General features: G+C 41.0%; 1 protein-coding gene across 3 annotated transcripts in view; it reads left to right on the forward strand.

Moving 5' to 3' along the window:
* DPYSL5 (dihydropyrimidinase like 5) overlaps positions 1-11,298 on the forward strand; it is a 154,286-nt gene extending 142,988 nt beyond the window's left edge. For 2 of the 3 annotated variants that reach the window (XM_033935345.1, XM_033935346.1), the window contains exon 13: positions 8,941-11,298. In XM_033935345.1, coding sequence (XP_033791236.1) covers positions 8,941-9,026 — 86 coding nt within the window. In that variant the 3' untranslated portion in view covers positions 9,027-11,298. The remainder of the gene's footprint in view (positions 1-8,940) is intronic. The other variant, XM_033935343.1, reaches the window with a different exon arrangement.
* Positions 11,299-18,444: the final 7,146 nt, after the last annotated feature.

Raw genomic sequence — 18,444 nt, forward strand, 5'->3', positions numbered from 1 at the left:
TATGTCACAGGTCATTCCAGAAGGTATGCAGTACATGTTTTGTTTTTATTTTCTTACCTATTCTTCCCAGCATTTTCAGAAAAAATTTAAAACTGTTATTGAAACATCCACATAGTTCAAAATAAAGGGGCCTATTCAGAAAGGTGTTTCTTCTACTTTGTGCTTTATGGCTATAAACCTTTAGTACAGAGGTTAACTACGATATACAACAGAATCAAAAGTAATCCATTGTATGGATTTTAAAATGTGGCACTCAAAAGTTACAGATTCACAAGACAAACTGAAGGACCATCAGATCCAGGTTATTTAATATATAGTACAAAAAAGAAAACCAGACAGACAGGAAGGGAGGGAATCAAATTGAAGTGCAGATTGAAGGGGTTCTTTTTCCCATTTGCCCAACACTAAAGTTATCATTTTGAAGCAAATACAAACGCTGCAACTCGCATTCTCTTGGATGTCACGCATCCACGTTCCACGTATGACTTTTGAAACAGTTTTGGGCTATGCTCATCCTTGCATACTTCCCCCAACGATTTCCTCAGAGAATGTGAAGAAACCATTAGTTTTTGTTTGGTTTGTAATACTTTCATTTAATCTTTCAATGTCAGCCGCCATCTACCACAATTGTATTTGCAGGAGAGAACAGAAAAGGAAGGGGCTTCCACAAACTATAATGGCAGTAGATTTCTTGAATCTAACACTAAGGATTTTCATTTTTATTCCACAACAAAGTCCATGTCCATATTTTAGAGCTTTAATAAGAACATAAGAATAGCCTTACTGGGTCAGACCAATCCTGTCTTCACGGAGGCCAATCCAAGTCACTAGTACCTGGCAAAAACCCAAATAATAGCAGCATTCCATGCTACCATCCCATGTCTGTCTCATAGCAGACTAAGGACTTTTCCTCCAGGAACTTGTTCAAACCTTTTTTTAAAACCAGCTACATTAACTGCTCTTACCACATCCTCTGGCATCCTCCTATTGGATTTAAAAGTATTACTCTGTAACTTCATTGAGTGTCTCCTAGTCTTTGTAAATCTTGATGCAGTAAAAAAAAATCAATCCACTTGTACCCATTCTACACCACTCAGGATTTTGTAGACTTCATTCATATCTCCCCTGTGAGGAAGTAGAATATTACTGGCATCAAAGTACAACCCTGTCTATATGGTGTGCAAGTCACTTTTGCAGTAGAGTTAAACCAGAAGGGGCTTAGCTTTATTCTCATTTTTTTACTGCCAGACTTAACAGCAAGTATAGCTTCAACATTATTTTTTTTTTATTTTTTTAATTTAATTTTCTATACCGTTCTCCCAGGAGAGCTCAGAATGGTCTCTGTCTGTCCTGGCGGGCTCACAATCTATCTAATGTACCTGGAGCAATGGGGGGATTAAGAGACTTGCCCAGGGTCACAAGGAACAGCGTGGGTTTGAACCCAGAACCCCAGGATCCTGAGGCTGTAGCTTTAACCACTGCGCCACACTCCCAGAGTTAGCAGCAAACAGAAATAATAAAATGCAATTTATTTCTTTTCTAACAAAGTGATTGTTTAAATTAGAATATATAATATATATGTAAATAAGTACAAAATAAAATGTCAAAGTTAACATTTATTTAATGGGATTTATTAACCGCCTCTATGAAGAGATTCACTCAAGGTGGTGTACAGCAAGTATAATTCAACATAAAACTTACAGTTTTGTTAACAGCATTAACAGTAGTAAAGAGACCAAATATATGCATGGATACAATGAATGAGGTAAAGTTAAAATCAGTAAATTGAAATTTAATAACAGGACTACCATAAAACAGTTTCAAAAATATACTTATTAACAGCACTGAAATTCAAATGTGAGAGATATAATACATACGAAAAGCGAGACATGATACTTATGGAGCATCTAATAAGCACAAATCAGAACATTCAAATAGCAAAGATATGACACTAATGCTTTTGTATAAAACAACTTATCCTATAGCTGTGGGGTCAAATGCAGTTATTAGATGGGGACAAGATGAGTGTGTTGGACTAAACAGATGGGAAGCTAAACTCAAGGCAAGTTGTTTATACAGTTAAGGTATAAGGAACTGATTTATTTAGTATGTGTGACAAGCTAGTTCTGGTGCAGAAAGAGTATATAGTCAATCACCCTGTATATTAATGGCTTGGGTGAAGAGCCAGGCTTTCGCCTGCTTCCTGAAGCAAAGGTAGTCTGGAGTTAGACGTAGCCCCACTGGGAATAAATTCCAGAGCATGGGGGCTACTCCTAAGAACGCTCACTGGCGAGTTTCACATCATATAGTTTCTTTTGATGAGGGTACAGATAGTGATGCTCCTTAAGAGGATCTCGGAGATCTTGACAGTGTATAAAGACTTAGCTTTTTTTTTTTTTTTTTTTTTAAGTATTCTGGCCCATTTTGTCTGAGGAAATGGAAAAAATTTAGCCTTCTAAGGTAAGTTTTTAAGTTTTATTAGGATTTTATATACCGCCTATCAAGGTTATCTAAGCGGTTTTACAAGCAGGTACTGGTAGCCAGTGTAGTTTATGCAGGAACTTAAAATTTAATGCTAAGAAATGCAAGGTCATGTATTTGGGCTGCAAAAACCCAAGCGAACGGTACAGTTTAGGGGGTGAAGAACTTAAGTGCACGACAGAAGAGCGGGACTTGGGTGTGATTGTTTGTGATGATCTTAAGGTGGCCAAACAGGTTGAAAAGGTAATGGTGAAAGCTAGAAGGATACTAGGTTGCATAGAGAGAGGTATGGCCAGTAGGCAAAAGGAGGTATTGATGCCCCTGTATAAGACTTTGGTGAGACCTCATTTAAAATATTGTGTATGATTCTGATTCTGGAGGCTGCACCTTCAAAAAGATATAAAAAGGATGGAGTCGGTCCAGAGGAAGACTACTAAATGGTGTGTGGTCTTCATCATAAGCTATATGGGGACAGATTTAAAGATCTCAGTCTATATACTTTGGAGGAAAGGCGGAGAGGAGAGATATGATAGAGACATTTAAATACCTACATAATGTAAATGCGCATGAGTCGAGCCTCTTTCATTTGAAAGGAAGCTCTGGAATGAGAGGGCATAGGATGAAGTTAAGAGGTGATAGGCACCAGAGTAATCTAAGGAAATACTTTTTTACATAAAGGGTGGTAGATGCTTGGAACAGTCTCCCGGAACAGATGGTGGAGACAGAGACTGTGTCTGAATTCAAGAGGGCCTGGGATAGGCAAGTGGGATCTCTCGGAGAGAGAAAGAGATAATGCTTACTGTGGATGGGCAGATTAGATGGGCCATTTAGCCTTTATCTGCCATCATGTTTCTATGTGTGATGTGGTCTTGCAGCTGTCTTATCAGTCGTGCTGCAGCTTTCTAAATTAGTTGTAGATGATGCAAACACTTTTTGATTAAACCAGTATACAGGGTATTGCCGTAGTCTGGTCGTGATGTTATCATGGCATGAACTACTATGGTCAGAGTTATCTTTTCAATATATGGAGAGAGATTTTGTAGATGCTGAAAATGATAGAGAAAGAGACAGTTTTTAAAGGATGTATGAATTTGTGGGATCAGAGTGAGTGACAAATCTAGCAGTATCCTGAGATTCCTGACCTGTGATTTTTTTTAGGGGAAGTTCATACTTCCCAAAAGATATTTGTCCACTTGTGTTAGAAATCCAAAAAAAATCTCTGTTTTCCTTGGGTTCAGGCAGAGTTTGTTGTTGCTTGCCCATTCCTGAGTTGCAATTGGACAGGCAGTCATTTTATATAAAGCTGTGGATAGATCTGGTTCAATGGGTATGAGTATTGTAGTGAAGATGGGATACTGGGCTAGATGGACCATTGGTCTGAACTAGTAAGGTTATTCTTATGTTCTTATGAGTAGCTGCATATCATTGGCATAGATATAGATAAAAGCAATGTTTCCTCTAAGCTGCACAGCTGTGCAGCTGCGCACCTTTTAGCAGGATGCTGTGCAGCTGATGGGGTTGGGACCAACACCTTCTGCCGCTACTGCTGTTGCTGCTTTTCCAAAGTAGCAGTGGCAAACTGAAACAGGCCGGCAGCAGGACCTTCCCATATATATCCAAAGCCGCCAGTCTGTCCTCTCCAACATCACTTCTTCTTCCGGGGCAGAGCCAGCAGCCATAAAAATGTATAGGAAAGTCTCCGAGCCGGTTTGTTTTAGTTTGCTGCTGCTGCAACTGCTGCTTTGGAAAAGCAGCAGTATCGGTGGGGATGCTAGGAGGCAAATGCTGGTGGATGTGGGGGGGGGAGAGAGAGAGGACAGACGCTGGTGGATGTGTGGTGGGTGGGAGAGAGAGGAAGTAGATAGTGGTGGAAATAGGGTGGGGCAGATGCTGGTGGAAGGGGGGAGAGAGAGAGGGCATCTGTTTTAAATGGTTTGGGGATAGGTGGGAAGACGGGGCAGAAGCTGGTAGATGTGGGGTGAGTGGGGGAGAGGGGGCAAATACTGGTAAAAAAGAGATGAGGGCAGACACTGGTGGAAAAGGGGTGGGGAGAGGGATTAAACACTGATGGAAGTGGGCTAGGAGGACAGAGGGGGCAGAAACTGGTGGAAATGGTTTGGGTGGGGGAGAGAGAAGAAGCAGATTTTGTATAGAAGTAGGAAGACAAATTCTAGATGGAATAGGGGAGAGAGAGTGCAGATATTGGAGGTGGAGTACAGATAAGGGAGATGATGGAGTGGGGGAAGTGAAAGGGGAGATGCTGGATGGAATCTGAAGGGGAGAAAGGGGGCTGACATCTGGAAGGGAGAGATACAAAGAGGAGGGAAATATTGATGGAAGATGCTGGATGGAAAGGGGAAGGGGGAATATATTGTAGAATAGACGGAGGAAGACAGAAGCCTGGCTGGAAGAGGAGAGAGACAGGAGGAAGATGATGGAAGGAGAAAGTGAAAGGGGAGAGAGGAGGCATACTGTATAGAAGGGGGAAGAGACAGAAGAGAGAGATACTGATAGAAGGGGAGAGAGTGTGTGTAGATGCTGGATGGAAAGAGGAAGAAGAGGCAGATGCTGTATAGAAGGGGCCAGATGCTAGATAGAAGAGGGGAGAGAAATGAGAAGATATTTGGGAGGAGAGACAGAAAGGAAGGGGAAAGATGGGGCAGATATAGGGGGCAAATATTGTATCGAAGGGGAAGAAAAAGAGGGCAGTGATGTTGAAAAACTGGAAATAAGGGGAAATAAAATAATAATAATAATAACTTTATTTTTTTCTATACAATCTTGCGACTTCTAGGCGGTTTACAGTGAAGAGAGCTGGGCAATCAGCGAATTACAGAATACAAATAGCAAAGATGTCACTGAACAGTCAGCGAATTACAGAATACAATTAGTAAAAAATACACATATTTCTCAGTTATCAGCATGGTGTTAATAGTTTTAAAATGGTATCTGATTAGGAGATAAATCTATCAAACATGCTATCTTAATTTCTTTCCGAAATGCGTAGGTCAACCTGGCTGTGTTGATGTAATTGCCTAGCCAGGTCTTCTGTTTACTAGCTTGAAATAGAGAGTTGCGTGGAGACAGAAATCCCACCCTTCCCCGCCCGTCCCCGCCAGGATCCTCTCCATCCCCGCCAGGATCCTCTCTGTCCCCACCCATCCCCGTCAGGATCCTCTCCGTCCCCACCCATCCCCGCAAGGAATTACCTCCATCCCCGCCCGTCCCCTTAAAAAGCAGCAATTACTTCTGACAGGATCATCAATTCCACAGTTTCTTTTGCTGTTTTTCTTGTGGAATCTCTTTGGTGGAATCCTTTTTTTTGTTTTCTGTTCAGGTAATTAACTTATAAACCCCCTCTTTTACTAAGGCTGATGTGTCCATTATATTATATGGACGAACCCTTCTTCCAAAAGCCTTCCTTCCCCGTGGGAGTCCCGTTGGCTAGAGGGGGGTCCCCGTGGGAGTCCCATGGGCCAGAGGGGGGTCCCCATAGGAGTTCCGTGGGTTATGGGGGGGATTCCCGCGATCCCCGTTCCCATGCAGACCTCTAGATTGAAACCTAAAAGTTCTGTCCAGAAAGGACCTGTATTTGCAATCAGTGATCCTTGGATAGGCAAAAAGATTGCAATTTCTGGTTGTCCTAGTGAGGATGTGTAGCTCGAAATGTAGTAAGAGATAGGTAGGGGCCATTCCCCACACCAGTTTAAAGCAAAAGCACAAGAATTTGAACATTATTCGTGCCTCCATTGGCAACCAGTGTAGCAGTTTGTAGTAGGGACTAACATGCTCGCTTTTCTTTAGTCCGAATATTAAGCAGACGGCCGTGTTCTGCCAGGGTGAGGGAAGGAGAGGAAAAGCTGCTGGTAGATCTTATAAAAGAGGGAATGATTAGATTGTAAGAATGAATTAAATTTGGACAGAGGTAGAAAATAAATTGAAGAAAGCTGAAAGGAAAGGAGGAGAGAAAAATCCTAGCAAGAGACTTAAGACAGAGAAACCAGAAAAGTAAATGGCCAGAAAACAAAGGTAGAAAAAAATCATTTTATTTTTAATTCAGAATAAAGTAAGGTGGTACTCGTTTTTATAAAGGTTAATAAGTAGAAATAGAAAATAGAATTAAGATGATATCTTTTCTTTGGACTAATTTTAATACATTTTTGACCAACTGTCAGAAACTAAAACCTCCTTTCTCAGGTCAGGACAACTTACTGTCTTGACCTGGGGAAGGAGGGGTTGGCCCCTGAGAGCTAACTGAGAAATGTTTTTAGTCCTTTCAATAAAATATCATCTTATTTTCCATATTTTTATTTATATTTGTAATTATTAATTTGTAATGTACATTGTGTAATACCATCAAGGTAATGTAATGGAAAATTATTGCTCACATCAACTCGGCCCTTTACTCACAAAAATACGCTTTTGCTCACAGGAACTCAGTCCTTAGAGGGAACATTGGATAAAAGCATTGAAATGTCAGTTTCACAGGGAAAGGCAGGGGGTGAAAAACAGATAAAAATGGATGGGTGACAAAGCAGTATAATTTTATGGTTTATAATATGCCAGGAAACCCAAATCTTTTAAGTCCTTTTCTTGTTGGTGTCAAGTAATTTATCATTTTAACTTTGGAAGTCATACATTTCCAGGTGGCTTAAAATTTCCTCTCAGTATTCTGACCTGAAGGTCATTGATGGAGTGCTCTGGTCTCAAAAAATTGTTCAACCACTGTGGGGCCACCTTGGTTTGCTCTTTAGTTCCTGTGTGAGTTGATTCTTGTCTTTGGCATGTGGCCCATCTCCCCAAAATATCACCCTTCAATTTTGGAGCAACTCTGTAAAGTGCACCAATATATGTGTACCACAGTATGTAGCTTGATTATATTACTACTGCTACTATTATTTCTTATTTCTATAGTGCTACTAGATGCACGCAGCGGTGTACATTAAACATGCAAGAGATGGTCCAAGCTCAAAAGAGCTTACAATCTAAGGGCTAGATGCATTAAAGTCAGTCGGTAATTCCAACCGATTCTGGCCGAGCAATCAATGCACTATCAAGCTTGCATGCAAATCATATGCACGGAAATGCAAATCCATATGCATGCAAACCCGACAGATCAGTCAGTAAGCGATTGAAACATGCACAGAGCCCTAACAGTAGTGACGGGGGAAGCAGCTTCTTTTTTTTAATGGCACAGATGTTGTGCTGTGTTACACACACACAATCTGCCCCATTAAAAAAATAAAAAAGCCCCCCACGCTGATGGCCCTACCCAAACAACCCCCCCCAAACAAAAAAGCACTGTGACCTCCCCCCCACAGTAGCAAAAATGGCCTACTTCCTCCTGCCTGGCTAAATACCTGCACACTACGCCCCTACCTGGTCCTGGACCCCCTGCGCCACCCCCCCCCCAAACCATCCCCTCCCCTCCCCCCTTCCTCCCAGAAAAAGGAAAAGGCTGGAGGGATGCTCCCCTGAACCCCACCCCCAAATCCCCCATACCTTTGGTAGATGTTAGGAGCTGGAGGGAAGCACAGTCCCTCCAATTTCAAGGCTCGCATGTGGTGAAATGACAGGCCTTCCCCTCCCTGGTGCACCATGTGATGCATGGGGAGGAGCCTAAGGCCGTGATTGGCTCAGATGCCTAAGACCCCTCCCAAGGAGCCTTGGGCATCTGAGCCAGTCAGGGCCTTAGGCTCCTTCCTGTGCATCACATGGTACACTGGGAAGGGGATGGCTCATCATTTCCCCACATGCGAGCCTTGGAGCTGGATGCACCATTCTTCCCTCCAGCTGATAGTAATTTTCTATGTGAAAAACAAAAAATGTTTTCCATCTACCGGATCTCTATCTGTCAGTCATGTTTTAAAAGACTGAGTGACTGTGTTAAATGTTAAGTTTTCCAGTCTTGGTGCTTTATTTTTAAGTGCTTTTGAAATACTTTGTCATTACATTGCCATGCTTATTTGTTGCTTGGTTCTACAAATATTGGAAAACTTTCAGCCAGTCATAATGAAGCATAAAGTTAATATCACAACATTTCAGCCAATTATATTGAAGAATAAAGGATCCCCCTGTAGAAAAGATGTTGGTGTTGGACACTTTTCCTGTTTATGACAGCAAGTGCTCAGTTATGGCAAAAACCATTGACTCACTTCTCATGGGCCAACTGGCAGCCAACTGATAGTAACAACTGTAAGTTATGATTAAGTTTGGTCAGCTATCAACTAGGAATCAGGAGAGTAGAGAAGTAGCGTATCCAATGCACCATCGAATCCTAGAGCTGAAATGTTCTGTATATTTGTATCAGTAAATCAAACCATCCAGTCTTAACTAGAGTTAAAAGGCTCTGCATCTTTCTGTGGATGAACTGAATCAGCCAGTTCTGGAGATGAAATGCTCTGTATCTCCTTTCTCATTCATTGATTTACTCTTCAGTGACTCTCTTCTGTCTTTCAGGTGCTCAGATTGATGATCACATCCCGAAAAGAGCCTCTGCCAGAATCCTTGCCCCTCCTGGAGGAAGATCCAGTGGCATCTGGTAAACACTACTGACACAGTACCCTCTTCCACAAACCTTCAAAAAGGAATACAATAGAAACTTTGCAACTCCATGACCAGCCCTCCTTAGCCAATAAAACATGCTTCTGGAAGAAAAGAGGACCCCCATCCAAGCTGAGCTCTTAGCTGTATGACAAGATTGCAACATTTCACAACTTTGACACACAAAAAAAAGAATAAGCACTTTGAAATGATATAGTTGTAGGTTCTACAGAAACACAAGCCCTCAAAGCTTTATGTTTGTTTCCTTGTTTGTGATGGGAAGGAATTTTCACATGAAAAGATATTTACAGAGAAAGTACATTGTAACATGGTTTCATTTGCAGGGAACAAATTATGGTGGGTTTTCGATCTTTTTTTTTTTTTGGGGGGGAGGTCTGCTGTTGATGGGAACTGAGGTTTAATCATCATCCTATAGGCAGAGATAGGAGCAAGGAAAGGAAAAAACTGTTTAATAAGTAAGACGAGCCATGTCTTTCTACCATCCCTTCCCTATTTTTGTTTAGTTGGCCTATGATTTGTGTGGCATATTATCTCCAGATACTGGTTACATGTTGCTAACATTAACTTTTGTTTTAATTATGTTCACTTTTTTTATTTTGTAATAAAATTTCAAATTGAAAAAAAAAAAATTTAAAAAAAAATGCAAAACAAAATAAAACACCTCTCAGGAGCAGAGCATCTTCTCTGAGAGGTGTTTGCCAGGACAGTAGTAGGGAAAAGGCCATTTGCCTCTGACGTTTTCACCACTGATTTCTTTACACTGTAAAACTGACCTAAAGTGCTTTGAACAGCAAGAAACCCTTTGTTGTCCTTTGAAGTTGAATTTATTTTGTTTATTCTGAAATAGTGGTGAGGGGTCATTCTGGCTTCCTTAAGTTAAACTGCCTAGCACCAGTGCAACCAACATAGAAGGTCCACTTTAAGAACATAAGACTAGTTATACCGGGGCAGATCAAAGGTCCATCTAGCCCAGTATCCTGCTTCCAATATTGGACAATCCAGGGTACAAGTACCTGGCACCTTCTCAGATTCCATGCCATCAGCCCCAGTGATAAGTAATGGCTTTCCCCATGTCTGTCTTAATAGTAGATGAGGGATTTTTCTCCAGGAACTTGTCCAAACTATTACCATGTACTTTTTCAAACAGTAAATACTGTAATTGATTCACATTTACCTTTTGTACTCCATTCAATATTTTGTAAATCTCTTTCATATCCCCATCAGCCATTTCTTTTCGAAGCTGAAGAGCCCTAACATCTTTAGCTTTTCCTCCTAAGAGCCATTCCATCCCTTAATCATTTTGGTTGCCCTTCTTGTCTTTGTACGTTTTCCAGTTCTACAATATCTTTTCTGAAATGTGATGACCAGAGGAGAGGAGAATTGCTAAATACAAGTCTGAACAGACGAAAACTAGGACTGGCTCAGACTTTCACTTGTGTAAATCTGAATGAATAGCTTCCTTTCTGCAGGAGCTGATTTAGCAGTTTGGTTTTGAGCAGTCTTCAATTCTCCCCCTTCCCCGGCTCCACCCATCCAGCCACCACTGCCCCAAAAAGATGCAGCAGTATGTCATGCCAAGGTAAAAGTAGAAATGCTCTGCAGGACTTAGGTACTTTCCTTTCTCTTCCCAGCCCCCCACCCCCTATTCTGAACAGGTCATCTCCTGTATATCCTAGCTGGTTTCTCATCCTTGTTAAATTAACTAGAAAATAATTTTGCCTGGCAATAACCTCCTGCATGAGGAGAATCCTGATGGTATATTTTGCTGTCCTGGTCTAACCACTAGGTAAACTAGACATCTGTCTTGGGCAGCACAATTCAAAGGGTGAGTGGCACCATCAACTTATCTAAAGAAGACCCCTCACAGCCAGTGCAGACACTTGAGAATCTGTGTCGGGGCACCCCCTTAAACATATTTTAGAGGAGGCATGATCCAGCAGTCCTTAAGCATATGCAGATGCTCAAGGCCCCACACCAGATTCAATGAGGATGCTTTAAACAAGGTGACTGCAGGGAAGGGAAACCATTGAATACCTCGGGGAGGTGAGGCAGAAAAGGGGAGATGCTGAAAATCTCAACTGAGGGGAGGTAGGAAAAAGAAACATGCTGAGTATCTTGTGGGGAGGGAAGCAGAGAGATGCTGGACACCTTGGGGAGGGGAGGTAGAGAAGGGTAGGTGCTGGACATTGGGGGGGATCAGCATTTAGTGAGTAGTACATGGCTGAAGAGTCATCTAGGACAGGGGTCTCCAAAGTCCCTCCTTGAGGGCCGAATCTAGTCAGGTTTTCGGGATTTCCCCAATGAATATGCATGAGATCTATGTGCATGTACTGCTTTCAATGCATATTCATTGGGGAAATCCCAAAAACCTGTCTGTATTCGGCCCTTGAGGAGGGACTTTGGAGACCCCTGATCTAGGATATTGCTTGTCCTTGGGCTAACCCTGGCACTATGCTATTCCCACCTTCAGTCCTTTATCAAGGTGTTTTAAGTTTAGATGTACTGATACCCATGTGTCTCTGTCACTGTATAATATACAGTATATCATGTAGTTACAAACTCCCTGAGCCCAGGAGCTTACAGTCTGAGCAAAGCGGCCTTTGGGAAGACTCATACATATGGTAGATGTGAGCAAGATGTAAAGATTCATAGCTATCTACTGACCACTAGACAGTTTTGTAGCTTTGAACATTGTTCAGCACATGTGTAGTTAACACATATTCATCTGCAAATAAGGAGAGCCTAGAATGGTGTTGTAGGGCATAAGGAAGGGCACAGGAAAGTTTTTGATTTGTTTTTGGGAAAATTGTGCTCTCTTCCCCCAATCGTAGTTGATTATTTTCAGTTCATTTTGCAAATTTGTTGTAATAAAAGGGATTTTTTTTTTTTACAGGTGTTAGAACCATATTATTGTGGCAAATCAATTGTAGATTCATAGGGTAATGCACAGTCAATCAAATTGAGTTTCACTAAGCAGCGATTTGTGCTTCTAACTTTGAGAGATATGCTTCTAAATTGGCGTTTCTGAAAATTTACTAGGTCCGAGTATCTAAATTTATACCCAGTTTCACTGAACTAAATTTAGGAGCATAAAAAGTGGATGGGAAGTGGAAGGATATCAGCACTTGTTTTTGGCCCTAAATTAGAGTCATAAATGTAGGCAAATGAATGGTAGGGCTACATTTTATAAACATAGCTTTTGAGCTCCTAAATTGTGACAAATTTTCAGCTGCACTCTTAGGGCCCCTTTTACAAAGCTGCAATAGCAATGCTGCCATGGTAAATGTACCAAAGCCCACAGGAATTGAATGGGCTTTGGTGTATAAAAGGGCCCTTAGCCTTTTAAGTTTGGCTGAAAATAGGACACAGATTTAAAAGCTCAGTTGTTTTTTTTTTTTTTTGTTGCTGCTATTATTAATACAGGCCCTTCATGCTAATGAATACAAATCTCTAGTAGGTGTCTTTATTTTAACTGCCTGAACATAAAGATGTTACCATCAGAATGAAACTAGCTTGGGACCCAAAATTTAGTCTTATGAAGACAACCAGTAGTAACATGTAAAGTAAATTTCAAATAGAGGACCAGGCAAGACACAACCCTATAGACATCCAACATGCAGACCGTCATACCTTCATGGAAAGAGTACATAACATTGTTCATTTTATTTGGGACAACCAGTTTTAAGAATCTCCTCGAGCTCGCCCGTATTGACAGAATCAAAAGTTCCCATCAGATGAACAGATAAAACAGAAGGCTTGATGCTGTTTTGGGGGCATTTTTCCTGCAGCTGTCTAGCTAAAAATATTTCTATATAACTTTAGGGCTGAAAGCTTTTGCTACATGGAAAGTGCAGCAGTCAAAATGAGGACAGACACGCGGCAGCCATTTGTGGTTCGTGATTAAAAATCATGAAAGAGGTAATCATAAACCTGATGGTCATGTTTCAGCAACAGCCTGCATCAAGGGTAGTGCACATTCATCTTTATTGCATAATTTATTATACAGACAGTCCCCGAGTTACATGGGGGAAGCCTCTGCTTGCCCTGGATCGGTTGCATGGAATGTTGATACTCTGGGTTTTGGCCAGGTACTAGTGACCTGGATTGGCCACCGTGAGAACAGCTACTGGGCTAGATGGACCCAGTAAGGCTGTTTTTATGTTCCTATGACTTAAGTACGACTCGTACTTAAGAATGCAGTTGTGGCTTCATTTGATTTCACTGAGTAGTATTTCCAGTAGCATACATTTCTCCTGCAACAGTTTTCAGGAATGATGCATAGCCACATTAAGAACAGAGTGTGGTTGTGCATGCTGTACCTTAGAGGGAACATTGGTAGGGACAGTTGACCCTTTTGGCAGCTGGAAGCAGAGAAAAACAGCAAGAACCTTAAAATCTACAAGTTCTGAGTTACATACAAATCCGAGTTAAGAACAGTTTTAAAAACGTAACTCGTTCTTAACCCAGGGACTGCCTGTACCACCTTCCACACCTGGTTAGAGGACAAACAAAGCAATATCTGAAATTAACTTAACAAAGCACAGATAGCATAAACAGCTTATAGACTGCAACTCCTCTATAAAGATAGAGCTTGACACAATTTATAAAAATTAGAAAAAAATATACAATAGAATTTAAAATAATATTAAGAGACAAAAATTACAGTTTTGAAAATAGGTTTTCAAATGTTTTCAAAATATTTTGAAAAACCCCAGATCATGCAGCTGAAAATGAAAATTATTACAGAGCTTGATAATTTTGAAATATAAAGACTTCCCCAATTTGCCAGTGTGAGCAAGGCCTTTTGATGTGAGGAAAGACAATTTAAGTTGTTGAGTTGTTCTAATTGTGTCAGGTCTTACTGAATTCCAAGATAGAGGAATTAAAGAAGGAAAGATGCCATGCAAGATCTTAAATGTTAGGCAGACACATTTAAAATAAATCCTAGAAATTATTGGGAGCGAATGAAGTTTTAGCAAAAGCAGAGATACATGGTCAAATTTGCTTTTAGCAAAGATCAACCTAGCCACAGTATTCTGGATCAACTATAGCAATCTTAAATATATCTATATATTTTTTTTTTATTTTTTTTTTAACAGCAGATAGTATCTCCTGCTGAACTGCAGCATCACTGAAAGATCTGCCTTTGCCCTTGGGTGTGTGTTAATTGCAGGACCAACCTTACTGAAGAGCTAACACTGGCTTCCCTAATCCTCTGCAGAATTGGGTATCTTGCTGTAGTGCCCACTGTTAGAGGGTAAAGTTCCATATCAATTTATGAGTAAGGAGTGTTGGGGTTAATTATTAATTTACAAACATTTACAAAGAAACATTTACAAACCGCTTATCAAGCCTTCTAAGTGGGGTATAGAGGAACACTCATAATACAATATGATACAATGACTAATAAGTACGGTAATTCACATAGGTACTCTCTATACTTGCGCAAACACCTGCTGAAGCAGAACATTTTCAAATCTTTTTTTTTTAAATTCCTTCACACCCTGCAATATTCTCAAATAATACAGTAGTGTATTCTAGAGCATTGGCCCCATAATGAACAAAATAAAAGACTGGTATTGCTCTAGTCTTAACAGTTTATAAGGAAGGTACATCTAACTTAGCCTAATTCATTGATCTTAAAGCTCTCAAAGGCTGATACAATCTTAAGCTAGCAGTGATGACAGCAGAGATAGTATTACTCAATCCTTAAATTCAACATAACCTTAAATTCAGTTCTCTGTTGGATCAGCAGCCAGTGTCGACATTTTAAAAGCCGAGATATTTAGATCAACCAAAAATGACTCTGGCTGTTGTATTCTGGGCCCACCTGTAAGTGCTCTCGCAAAGTTTTCCAATAATCCTAAAAGTAACCCATTCCAGTAGTCAAAACAAGGACAAATTCAACTTTTAATAACTTTTCTGAAGTTCTCCTTTGTCAGATAACACATTTATGTGTATCTGTGTTCTGTACCCCTTGTGTTTTGGGGGGGCTCTGCTTATTGCTCACTGTTATTGGCAAGAACTGTTGGATGATGTATATACTATTACAGAGCTGCCAAGGGGGCCAATCCACTCAGCAGCAGATTCTTTGTCCCTCCCTTTCCATTGCTTTGCCATTCATGGCCTATTGTTCTGCCCCTGGCACAGCCAATTGGCAGCCAGAAACAAAAGGGGTTGCCTCCCTATGCCGAGGCAGCAGGAAAGGCCTTCATAAAAGGTCAACTCCTGCTGCTACAGGTTTAGCAGCAGCAGCAGATGTCATCCGATGAAGGCGTTTCCTGCTGCCGCAAAACAAAGAAGCAACTAGGAGATCACAGGTTATCAGTAGGAGGGCAGGAAAAGACCCGCAAAATCAGGAGGCTTGGTAGGTCTGCTATTACTGGCATGATGTCACTTCATTTGCTATTTCTGGATAGGGGTTAGTGCAGAAATTCAGTATGGAATTTGGAGCCTGTTAAGTTGCTTTAAGGCAATAAAGTGTGTTGCCAAAAATACATCTTAACACTGTAATTTTTATCCCAATGCCCATTAAATAATAACAAGTGCAAAGGGCGGCTCATTTATTATGCAAACCGAATAACACAGCTTTCATTCAACTTTACTAGCTCTTTTATTCATTGTAGGTTAAGAACACCTCAACAGGTGTTAATTTCCCTAGAGTATTCAAGCCACTACAGGAGAGCTGATGCTCCTCAAGGTGCTGTCAAAGGTGCCTGCCTTTGAAAAGAAATTGCTTTCCCCACCCCCAACTCAATAACAAAAATTAGTGCCAATTGCTCCCCAGTCCCCACCCCAATCTCCCAACCCGGAACTGTTTGTTTGTTAAACTTTAAGGTGCTGCAGGGCTTCTTTCAATCCCTTCACCTCAATACCTCTTTGTTCAATTTTAAAATGCTGCTGCCCCCCTCTCCCCTCCCCCTGCTCATCTCCCCATTCTCCAGCACTTAACATATGAGTCCTGGGTGGACGACAGAAGGAGTGGTTTTTGGTCACACCTGCCCTAGCAGTTCCCTCATTTAAAATGCTATTCTGCACTATTTTAAATAAGGGAATAGTTGGGGTAGAAGTGGAATCACCTAGAGGGGTGGCACGCTGCATTTAAGAAATAGGGATAAAAGGGCAATTCTTATGTTTTTATTGGATGGTTACTTGAAACAATTTTTTAAGGGACGGAGGACAGGCATTTTTTAAACTGGTGGGCAGCCTTGTGAAAGATAGTGGGGCCAAGTTGGGACCCTCTGTCTTTGTTGTTAGTGTGGCTGGGAATGCAGGTGTAAGTGCAAAACATTACTCTGGGATCCAATAACTTGTGTTACTATGATGCCATGGGTTACTAAATCCCACAGTAAATTTTCTCATGGTAAAATAGCTCACACATGTGCCTTTTTACTATGGGTTAATAAATAGAGGCCTTGGTTTGAAATGAAGTAGCAGCAGTCTAAATGTTTTACCATATAGTGCTTTATAGGGAAGATGCCAGAAGGGTGGAGGAGTGAGATTTTTTCGGGAGTAAAATATACTTTCCAAATATGGATCATCTCCAGAGTATTTCAAGAGCTTGAGGTATAGTGCTCTCAGTCCAGCAGCATAGATGTCCTGGCCTGCTGCCTTCCTGTTGTAAGTCGGTTCATCTTGGTGAAAACAACTAAAATTATAGTTTTGTTTTTGCTTGGAGGGGGGGGCAAGAGTTCCATCTCGCTGTGTGCTTCTAGTCCAATAAGAACCAGCTTCTAATAGGGCTATAGCTTCTTAATCCTTCCTTTGTAATTACCTAGGGGGGGGAGTTTCTTCCATTTTTAAATCCTTCACCATGTCACCCAGCAAAACACAACTAGGCATCACAAATTAGACACAAACCATATGCCATCTGGTAGATGTGCCTCCCTGACCCTAGTCTATTAGGCTTCACTGTTGGTCATGGCAGATGGTCTGTTTCTCCAGGGGCTGTGTTTGCTCTCTGTTCAGTATTCCCAAACTCAACAGAAACACAAAGATGGGAATTAGAGTTCAAACCACACACAGTTTGACAATTTGGATTTAAAAATAATGCTACTTATACTGTTTTCATTCTGTGTGGCTTAGTGGTTAGAGCTAGAGCCTCAGTTGTCGGTTCAAATCCCACGCTGCTGCTTGTGACCCTGGGCAAGTCACTTAATCCTCCACTGCCCTAGGTACATTAGATAGATTGTGAGCCCACCGGGACAGATAGAGAAAATGCTTGAAATACCTGTATATAAACAGCTTTGAGTGTGGTTGTAAAACTACAAAAAGGTGGTATGCAAGTCCCAATTCCTTTCTCCTATACAGTGATACCTTGGAATCCGAACTCAATCCGTTCCAGAACCCCGTCGGAATGCCAAAGCATTCGAGTTCCAAGACAATTTTTCCCATTGAAAATAATAGAAACTGGATTAATCTGTTCCTGGGTCCCATAAACTCAAATTTTAACAGTAAATACACTGGATTTTAAGGTAAAATATTAACAAATATTCCAAAGCAGATTCTGGGGCAAAATTTGCTTGAATTTTTAGTTCAGATTCCAAGTTGTTCGAGTACTGGGACATTCGGATTCCAATGTATCACTGTATTATGTAGGGTTGCATTAGTTCTTTCAACTTTTCAAGACTGTAGCAGATAAACATAAGCCCTTTTTTCACAGTTCTGCCATGAACCAAATACTCTAGTGGACTATCCTCTCTCCCCCACCCCCAGCACAATGAACTGAAACACATCTTTCTAGACTTTATTGTGCTAATACATTTTCTGCACATCCTTTTACTGAAAAAAGAAAGACGTGCAAAGCAAAGTTGTCTTACAGAAATTTACATTTGTTCTCAGAATCCATTTTACAAAAATCTACCCATTCCTCTTCAAGAAAGTACTGGACCTGGACTGAAGTGATCAAGTTCTGTCATGCAGTATTGGCTTCAGTATCCTGGTACTGTAGCTTCAAAGTGATCTTTTTCTTCAAAATTGGTGGACCAGGCAGGGCTGGAAATTGCTCAGCCTATGCTCGACAGCTAGAAAGAGCTCTTTTTTCCATATCCAGTGAGCAGAATGCCCTGAATCTCGAAAATAGATGATGGTCTGTCCTTAAATACCTCACAGCTCCAGCCAGCTTCATCCTTGCGTGGACCAGCTGTGATAAATGGGCATAGCTCACCTTCATTGCTCCTTAGATTTCTTGGGCTTTACATATTTCACCTTTGTGTGTATGTGTGTGTGTGCGTGCATATGTGTTGAAGCTACAGTAACTTGTACATGTCATAATAGGAGCGCTCTAGGTTTCGTGTGCTACAAGTCTGTTGTATAGTAAGTAACATGGTGGTTATTATGAGGACAGTTATAACTTTTTAAAAAATTTTGAACGCTATGCTGACAATGCAGAATGAAAAA

Source organism: Geotrypetes seraphini, chromosome 3 (genome assembly GCF_902459505.1).
Source record: "Geotrypetes seraphini chromosome 3, aGeoSer1.1, whole genome shotgun sequence".
Taxonomy (NCBI): domain Eukaryota; kingdom Metazoa; phylum Chordata; class Amphibia; order Gymnophiona; family Dermophiidae; genus Geotrypetes; species Geotrypetes seraphini.